The 9,515-nt window shown below is 46.4% G+C and overlaps 2 protein-coding genes and 1 non-coding gene across 4 annotated transcripts in view; 1 reads left to right on the top strand and 2 right to left on the bottom strand.

The window, feature by feature from the left end:
- Positions 1–2,740: 2,740 nt before the first annotated feature.
- The window catches only part of Cdc23 (cell division cycle 23), a 22,345-nt gene continuing 15,570 nt past the window's right edge, over positions 2,741–9,515 (top strand). For both annotated transcript variants that reach the window (XM_021150685.3, XM_021150684.3), the window contains exons 1-3: positions 2,741–2,915; positions 3,000–3,072; positions 8,652–8,789. In XM_021150685.3, the coding sequence (XP_021006344.1) occupies positions 2,755–2,915; positions 3,000–3,072; positions 8,652–8,789 (372 nt within the window). In that variant the 5' untranslated portion in view covers positions 2,741–2,754. The remainder of the gene's footprint in view (positions 2,916–2,999; positions 3,073–8,651; positions 8,790–9,515) is intronic.
- On the bottom strand, positions 5,008–5,517 carry LOC110284786 (small ribosomal subunit protein eS24). Its single transcript, XM_085833375.1, has one exon. It carries the CDS (start codon positions 5,482–5,484, stop codon positions 5,083–5,085), a length of 402 nt encoding a protein of 133 aa, XP_085689501.1. The 5' UTR covers positions 5,485–5,517; the 3' UTR covers positions 5,008–5,082.
- LOC115029898 (5S ribosomal RNA) lies at positions 8,178–8,296 on the bottom strand. Its single transcript, XR_003835476.1, has one exon. It is a non-coding gene; the product is annotated as a 5S ribosomal RNA (ribosomal RNA).

The raw sequence follows: 9,515 nt of genomic DNA, 5'->3' as shown, positions 1-9,515 counted from the left end.
TTGCTGCCCCCTGCACTCCCACCTATTCCTGAATATATCACTAAAGACAAAAGAGATCAGGTAAAATGCCAATGAGTTTTCAGAAGAGATGGATGGTTGCCCACCTCTGAAGGCTGCACCACCCTTCTGAAGAAGTTTGCTAAGCCACTCATCCATCAGATTCATCAAGCTTCACATGGGGGTCCCTGAAATTGCCGTGAGGGACAAGGTACAAAATATTTGACTTAAGACACTTGGTTGATCAGGTAATCTCACTGTCCAAGCTGCCAGGCTGTGAACCCCTCAGGTCCCAAGCAAGGAGCCACTCCAGCCGGGTGGTGGTGGTGTACGCCTGCCTTTAATCCCAGCACTTGGGAGGCAGAGGCAGGCAGATTTCTGAGTTGGAGGCCAGCCTGGTCTACAGAGTGAGGTCCAGGATAACTAGGGCTACACAGAGAAACCCTGTCTTGAAAAACAACAAAAAACAAAACCAAACAAAACAAAAAGGAGCCACTCCAGGGTCCAGAATCAGGGGTCAAAGGCCAGCAGCTAATTGGGAAACAGACTATACAAAAATAAAACTAGGAATATATAAGTATTTACTAGTTTTTATAGATTTTCAAGACAAATAATTGAGTAAAATGGGTGGCCATTTCCACTGTGTTGCTAGGCTCTCTCCTTGGCATAGGGCTGCCCAGAGCTGCTAGTGTACGGACCTCGGCCCTAGTACGCCAAGATAAAAATTACAGGGCCCTACAGATGGCAATAGATATGAAAGACCCTGAGAGGAGCCCCTCGCTCAGGCCTCAGGATAATAGCGGACCCCCAAGAACTCACGAGAGACCAAGCTTGATGCAAATCACATGAGGCTTTATTCGGGGAAAGCCAGAGCTCTGGGGACGACTCGTATCCCACACAGGGGTAGAGGAGTCGACCTCGAGGGGAAAGGGGTCCCAGTTTTTATAGGCTCTCAGGGGGGAAAGGAGAAGGGGGGAGTAGAGGATTTCCAGATCTAAACAATGTCTATTCTCAAGAAATGGGTATGGGAGGGGGGGTACAAGGAAAGAGTCTGGTGCAGGTGTAGCAACTCAGGATTGGCCGGGCTGTGGTTGCTGGAGAGATTTTCTGACTCTTTCTCAGCAACCAATATCACAAACACCTGGCAATGAGCTTCATCAGTGGGCACACACACGGGTCAAAGAGTGGCCAGAGCATTGTGCACCTCCATTTTTCTAAATCAGTGAAGTTAGTTCTGCTAACAATGAAGTCTATTTTGCCAATTTCAGGGCTTCTGTGACCTTTTACATTCTGTCAGGATCTTTCAGATACAGATATACAGGAGATGGAAAAGTCCATCACAGCCCTATAGGATTCCCTGTCCTCCATGGCAGAAGCAGTCCTAGAGAACAGAAGAGGCCTAGGCCTACTGTTCCTCCAGCAGGGAGGACTCTGTGCAGCCTTAGATGAGAAATTTTTTATGTTGACCACTCAGGGGTGGTCAAAGATTCCATGGCCTTAGTCAAAAAGAGACTCCATGAAAAACAAAAACAAAAACAAACAAACAAAAACCTCAAACAGAACAGTATCAGCGTTGGTATGAGTCCCTCTTCAATTGGCCTCCCGGTGACCACCCTTGTGTCTGCCCTGACGGTCCTCTTATCCTACTGATGCTGGCCTTGACTTACAGTCCCTGTGTAATCAATGCTTTAATTACGTTTGCCAAAGGACAGATTTCCACTGTTCAATTGATAATACTCAAGCAATACCAGTCCATGAAAATGTTAAAAACATCTTGAGGACTCGAGATGGCCCATTCCTGAAAGTGGGGAGGGAAACGAGCGGGATGCAACAGACTGACTGCATGACAGGCTTCAAATTGACAGTTACGGGGACTACATCTAAATCTCTGTTTCCAAGAACTGGACAAGTCCAGACAAGCCAGTTACTGGAAGAAAAAACAAAAACAAAACAAAACAGAAACCCCATGCTTCAGGCAGCTAGTCAGAAGCTGTCCTGCCACCAGCCCCATGCTCTGGCAAAGGTTCTGAAATTTCCGAAGAGATGGACCCACGCCCCGGTAATGGTTCTAGAATTTCCATAGAGATGGACCCAACAGATTAAGATAGAGGTTACCAACCCTGGAATTCCCCTAATGTGCGTTAAATTAGGCCCATGAGCTCACTTTGGGGGTTCTCCATCTTGTAACTAGGAACCCCCCCCCCACATGCTGATCTTCTTTTTTTTTTTTTTCTGGTTTTTCGAGACAGAGTTTCTCTGTGTAGCCCTGGCTGTCCTGGAACTCACTTTGTAGACCAGGCTGGCCTCGAACTCAGAAATCCGCCTGCCTCTGCCTCCGGAGTGCTGGGATTAAAGGCGTGCGCCACCACGCCCGGCTATGCTGATCTTCTACAGAGTAAAAAAACTCCTTGTTTTTACATACTATTTGAATCTGGGCTTTCACTCTTTGGCGAATAACGGACTCATGCACCATCCGTAAGGTACATGGCTTTCTATTCTCCATCTTTTTTTTAAGCTGGGATGCCTCAGGCCGTGCCCGCCCCTCCCCTTTACTTCTTGTTCTAATTTACCTCCCTCAGTAGCTCTTGCCAATCAGGATCTAACAGTCTCTTTTTCCCATCGCCTTTTCGGAACATTACAAAGAAGGTTTGTGATTGGTTGCTTCGTGCAAGGCTAGGCCAATGAGAGGCCGAGGTTTTCGGTTCGGCTGAGCAAATATTGTCGCTACTGATTGGCTGGAGCGGCCGAGGGAGGAAAATGGCTGCGAATTCTTCAGTAGTCTCGGTGGCAGTGGCCGCCACGACGGTGCCGGGCGTGTCCACTGTCGCGGATTTCTCAGACTTGCAGGAAATTAAAAAGCAGCTGCTGCTCATCGCGGGCCTCACTCGGGAGCGGGGCCTGCTGCACAGCAGCAAATGGTGAGAGGTCGGGGTCGGACGGGGCGGCGCTGGATCTCGGCCTCGGGGGCTCGTGTGGCTGACGCGGTTTGTGTGGTGTTCCAGGTCTGCGGAGTTGGCCTTCTCTCTGCCCGCCTTGCCTTTGTCCGAGCTGCAGCCGCCGCCGCCTCTGACAGAGGTAAGGGCACCGTTACAGTGGCGTTCCCGCTAACCGAGGGATGTGCCCCTGGGTACTCAGCGCCCTGTCACTGGAGGGGAGCCAGCTGCTCAGTGGCAGTGATGTCGCAGAGACGCCGGCATTTGAGCGGGGCCTCACAAGGGGGTTCCTGTGTGGGGGTTGTTTGTGCCTTGAAAGGTAGATGTAGTCTCCGCTGTTACCGAAGCTGGGGGGAACTGGTAAGCAATTATTGCTTAAGATCCCAGCCTCGGCGGAGGTGAATGGATGGCTCAGTGGTTAAGAACCCATGTTCCTCTTCCAGAGGACTCCAGTTGGATTTCCAGCACCCTCATGAGGTGTCTCAAAAGCACTTGTAACTTAAAACTCCAGGGGATCCAGTACCCTTTCCTGTTCTTTGCAGGTATCCACACACCATACCATACATGTGGCAAACAGATTTACATGCATACACGTAAAAAAAGAAAAAAAAAATTCAAAGTTCATCCTTAAACTGGAGAGATGGTTCCGTGGCTAGTGTGTACTGTTCTTGCAGAGGACTCCCTAGTCCCTGTGGGAGTTGGGGGTTGTTTATGACCTATAACTCCAGCGCCTGGGACAGGGGATCTTTTGACATCTTCCTCTGGCTTCAGCAGGCACGTGTACAATCTACATGAAGACACGTACATACATACATACATAATTAAATATAAAACAAATCTTTTAAAAAGAGGGCTGGAGAGACGGCTTAGCAATTAGCAGCACTTTGCTTTTCTAGAGGATCTGGGTTTGGTTTCTAGCATCCACAGAGGCAGTTAATGATTGCCTGTAGCAAGCCACTCATTCATACACAGAAAATTAAGACAGTAACAAACCCTTCAAGGCTTTTAGGTTTTGTAGACAACTTGGACAGTGCTAATAGGAAGCGTATAAAACGTTTTTGCAACAGAGCGAAATCATTGTTCTATACCATTATTCTTCATTGCAAAATTTGGGCTGACCTGTATCATAGGCCTTTAATCCCAGCTCTACAGAGTGAGTTCCAGGACAGCTAGGGCTATATAGAGAAACCTTGTCCTGAAAATTAAAAAAAAAAAAAAAAAGTTTTGAAGTTCAAATTAGTGACACAGAGCAAGCTAACCTCTTGGCCCATAGTTTCCTTATCTGTGAAATGGAGATACTTATAGTATCTGTTTTGTGTTGTAGAGAGAATTAAACGGGATAAAAGGTTTACACTGCATAGATATATACCCAGGCTTGGCGCACAGGAGCTGCTTAGGAGGCTGAGGCCAGAGGATGACCTGCTTGGAATACAAAGTAAATCGAAACACAACCTCGTGCAATTCTTCTGTAGCATGTACGAGGCCCTACGTTCAGCCCTCAGTACCTCAAAAGCAAATACAAACTAAAAAAGCTGCACCAGTCCCACAGGAGTCAGGAAAATCCACCATTCCCATCAACAGCGGAGGTAGAGTGCCTGTGACTTGCAACTGCGTTGCCTTCTGTATTCCAGGCTACTATCAGTGAGAGTTCCAACTCTGATATCAGTGTTGGCAGGTGAGTTTTAAGTTGCAAGCCTTCTGCTGCTGGGTGTGGTGGCACATGCCTGTAATCAGGGCACTTGGGATACTGAGGCAGAAGGATTGCCGGTTGTTTAAAGCCAGCCACTTGAGTAAGCATGCACTCTGACCCTCCAGCCCCCTCCCAAAGGCCTTCTCACCTTGCAGTTTTCAAGAAGATTAAATAAGGCAATGAGGGTAAAATAAAGCATATAGATTTTTTAACTTTTTGTTGTTGTTTTGATTTTTCGAACCAGAGTTTCTCTGTTAACAGCCATGGCTGTCCTGGAACTTGATTTATAGACCAGGCTGGCCTCAAACTCAGAACCTACCTGTCTCTGCCTCCCCAGTGCTGGGATTAAAGGCATGCGCCACCACTTCTTCTTTTTTTTTTTTTTTTTTTGTAGAAGCTTTTTAGTTTATTTGTCCTCTCAGAAATCTGCACATCACAGCAAAACATCAAGTCACCACAGATCTACTCCTTTGGCTTTTTGCCAGCACCAACATTGGCCTTCGCCGTGCCCCTGACCTTCTTCATTCTGTTCTTGCGTTCCTTTCGCTGTTTTCGGGAGGTCTTTTTCTTCTTATAAAGGCCATGTCTTGCGAGTCTGTGTTTAGGCTCATTCTTCTTAGCATAGTCTAAAGAATCATGGATCATGCCAAAGCCAGTGGTCTTGCCACCACCGAAGTGGGTTCTGAATCCAAATACAAAGATGACATCTGGTGTGGTTTTGTACATTTTGGCCAGCTTTTCCCGAATTTCTGTCTTTGGTACTGTTGCCTTCCCAGGATGAAGGACATCAATGACCATCTGTTTCCTCTGAAGCAGACGGTTGGTCATGAACTTCCTGGTCCGGATGGTTACTGTGTCATTCATGATGGCTACCGCGCCACCACTTCTGACTGTGCGCATATTCTATATAACTATAGAATATTTTTAAAAATATATAATATTTTTAAATCCCTGTGATTTGCACCCGTTTCATTGGCTTGTACTTCTCGGTACTGACTGTCACGGTGCCTCGGCACTTGGACGTCCTTAGGAGTCTGAAGCTCTGTTGAGTGAGTAAGCAGAGAACAGTAGCAAGTGAGAGGAACGCAGCCACTGTCTGCTCTCCACCTTCATGTCAGATCCAAGGAGAGAGGCTGACAACTGGAGTTGGTCTCCTGGACCACGTGGAGGTAGAGCACTAACTCCTGGCTGACACAGGCATGGTGTGGCATGTATGCGCGCACACACACTAGATAAGTGAAAAGTGTGTAGTGTTGAAGAACTCATGTAACACTTGGGTTTTATAGACATTATAGAACCCTGGCCATCACTGAATTACTAGGAAGTGGTAGCTATCAGCAAGGTTAATAGCCTTCAGTTTGCTATGAGATGTATTGACTTAGCAGCCTCTTTGCTGATTTGTCAAGTGTTTGTTTTTATTTTAAGGACTGTCATGGAAGAAACCTTTAAAACTAATTTAACCTTTATCTAAAGTTTAGAGTAAACATTAAAACTTTGGGTGCTTTTTTTTTTTTTTTTCTTTTAGGTAGGTACTGGACCTAGGAACTGTGCTAAGCAGCACTCTAACACTGAGTTATATTGGCAGTTCTCTTTCTACTTTAAAAAAAGATTTATTTTTATTTTATGTGTGGGAGTGTGTCTGCATGCATGTGTGCAGCACACACACGTTTCTGGTGCTTATGGAAGCCAGCAGACGTCAGAGACCCTATGAGTGACCTCCCAGGTGCTGGAATCAGGGTCAGGTCCTCTACAGTTGCAACCTGTCCTCATCACTGTTGGACTGTCTCTCCAGTCCACTCTGTTTTGAGACAGAGTCTCACTGAGGGGCCTAGACGGGGCTTAAATTTGCCGTCTTCCTGCTTCATTAGGAACCTAGATTGAGAAAATGCTTCTGTAAGATCTGACGGTAAGGCATTTTCTTAATTAGTGATTGATCAGAGAGGGCCCCTTATTTCCCTGCCTTGGGCTGGTGGTCTTGAGTAGTATAAGAAAGCAGGTTGAACAAGCCAGTAAATAGCACCCTCCATGGCCTCCGTACCAGCTCCCGTCTCTGGGTTCCAGCCCTGCTTGAGTTCCTGCCCTCACTGCTTTTGACAGTATGGAACTGCGAGTGAGGTAAACCTTTTCCCCTCCAAGTTGCTTTGGTTATGATGTTTGAGCACAGGAGTAGTAACCTTAAGATGCCTGAGCTTGCTGTGTAGACCAGGCTGGCCTTGAACTCTCAGAAATCTGCTTGCTTCCGCCTCATAAGTGGTGGGATTAAAGTTCTACACCATTATGCTATGTGGTGATGTGAAGATGAAGGGAGTTGGTTCTCTCCTACCAGGTAGATCCTAAGCATCAGACTCAGGTCCCCAGGTGTGGTGACAGGCTTCTTTACCCTCCGAGCCATCCTGCTGGCTCCCAAAGACAAATTCCAAGGCATATAATCCACGTAGTGAAACTCTGAGTTATGAAGGTTTGTATATATGAAAAGTTATGAATAATTATATTTTATATGTATGTATGTTGTCTTAGGGTTTCCATTGCTGTGGACACCATGATCAAGGTCAAGGGACCGCATTTAATTGAGGCTGGCTTACAGTTTCTGAGGTTCAGTTCATTATCATCATGGCAGGAAGCATGGCAGCATGCAGGAAGACTTGGTGCTGGAGAAGGAGCTGAGAGTTCTGTTCTACATCTTGATCTGAGGGAAGCCTGGAAGAGACTGTCTTCCAGACAGCTAGGAGGAGGGTCTCAATGCCTACGACACACTTCCTCCAACAATGCCACACCTCCTAATAGTGCCACTCTCTGAGCCAAGCACATTCAAACCACTACATATGTTTATATAGTTTTGCATAATATTTTGGTAGTGTTTGCTGGTCTCATACATACACATAGAGCAGATTGGCCTTGGCCATTAAATGACCCTCCTTCCCCTGCCTACTGAGTGCTGAAATTATAGGTACCTTACCCAGCCTGGATGAATTTCATCATCATTCATGTATAATCTTCTTTATTCACTTATTGTATCTGTATGTGTGTGCACACATGCCATGTCACATATGTTAAGGTCAGAGGAGAGCCTATAGGAGTTAATTCTCCCTGTCTAACTCGTGGTCCTGGAAATTTCCGGCTTGGCTTGGAGATAAGAGCTCTTACCTTCTGAGCCATCTTGCTGGCCCCAGCAAACGTGTGTGTGCTGGGCAGGGGTGCTCCCCACTGTAGTAATGAGGGTAACCTTGTTTCCCTCTCTCTGCCTCTTCCCTTTCTCCTTGCCTTCCTCACTCTTCCTTCTCTTTTGAGACAGAGCCTCTTGTAGCCCAGGCTGGCCTCAAATTTGCTGAGTCCTCAAACTGGCCTCACACAAACGCTGAGGAGAGCCTTGAATTTGTCCTCCTGCTGGATCTTGGGATTACAGGCATGCACTGGGGTTACGATTGTATGGTGCTATGTCTGGTTTCTATGTGCTGAGGGCCAGGTTCAGTTCATCATGTGTGTATAGCAGGCACTTTACTCACTGAGCCATCTCCCCGGACCTCAACCTTTTTTTTTTTTTTTTTTTTTTTAGTTAAAGCCTACGGCACCTGGTGTTCCCAGGCGCTCTCCCATCCAAGTACTAACCATGCCCCACCCTGCTTAGCTTCCGAGATCAGATGAGATCAGGTGCATTCAGGGTGGTATGGCCGTAGACTTAAGTCTTATTCTATAGCCCTGGCTCTCCTGAGTCTTACTCTGTGGACCAGGCTTGGTTTGAATTCACAGAGATCTGCCTACCTCTGACTCCCAACTGCTGGGAGTAAAGGTAGGTGTCACTGTGCCAAGCTCCATTTGTTTATCTTGAAAAAAATACTTTGGAAAAACAGTTGTTTGGCATTCTATGTGGTATATTTCTCTAAAATACTGTATAAGCTGTATAAGTGCATGCACACATTTTGGGGAGGGGAAATAATCGTTCTTTCCTGTATCTCAGAGTTAACGACTGTGCTTTCCCTAGGTGAGCTCTGGCTGTCTGAGACCTAACCACTCACATAACTTGTTCCTTGTAGGAGGACGCGCAGGATGTGGACGCTTACACCCTGGCCAAGGCCTACTTTGATGTGAAAGAGTATGACCGGGCGGCACATTTCCTTCACGGCTGCAATAGCAAGAAAGCCTATTTCCTGTACATGTATTCCAGATACCTGGTGAGGTCCACTTAAGATGTTGTCTGCTTTCGGTGAAGCATCTATATTTAGGAAAGTTTTTAATTAAAAAGAAATTTTATATATATATATATATATATATATATATATATATATGGATGTTTTACCTGCATATGTGTGTGTGTGTGTGTGCACCATAGGTAGGCCTAGTACCAGCAGAGGTCTGAAGAGGGCATTGGATTCCTCAAAACTCCAAAAGGAGTTTTGCCAGGCTGACCCTCAACTTGATATTTAGCCTAAAATGATCTTAAACTCTTCTGGTTCTCACCTGTGTGCCTCCCCTGTGCTGGGCTTGCAGGTGTGTGCTCTGCTGTCAGTCCGTGCAGTTCTGGGCTCACACACAAAGCTTCCTACATGCTAAGCAAGCAGGCTTACCCACTGAGCTACACTCCCACCCCTTTTTTGCTTTAGTCTTTATTAATGCTTTCCGTTTACTTGTTTTTTTTTTTTTTCTATTTATTTGGTGGGAGGTAGGTATGTCAGCACATGAAGGACAGCTGGGGGCGTTGGTCTTTCTGCTGTGTGGACTTCTGGGAATCAGACTCTGGCCATCAGTCTTGGTGGCAAACTCCTTCACCTGCTGAGCCAGCTCACTGTTTCCTTTTACATTTTTATTCATTTGCTTATCATTTTGTTTTTCGAGACAGAGTTTCTCTGGGTAGCTCTGGCTGTCCTGGAACTCACTGTGTGGACCAGGCTGGCCTCACT

This window comes from Mus caroli, unplaced genomic scaffold (assembly GCF_978045245.1).
Source record: "Mus caroli unplaced genomic scaffold, Mus_caroli_1 scaffold_19, whole genome shotgun sequence".
Lineage (NCBI taxonomy): Eukaryota > Metazoa > Chordata > Mammalia > Rodentia > Muridae > Mus > Mus caroli.
This window is presented reverse-complemented; position numbering and strand designations above follow the sequence as displayed.

Coding starts and splice junctions, on each gene's coding strand:
- LOC110284786 (XM_085833375.1), bottom strand. CDS start 5,484: ATGAATGACACAGTAACCATCCGGACCAGGAAGTTCATGACCAACCGT.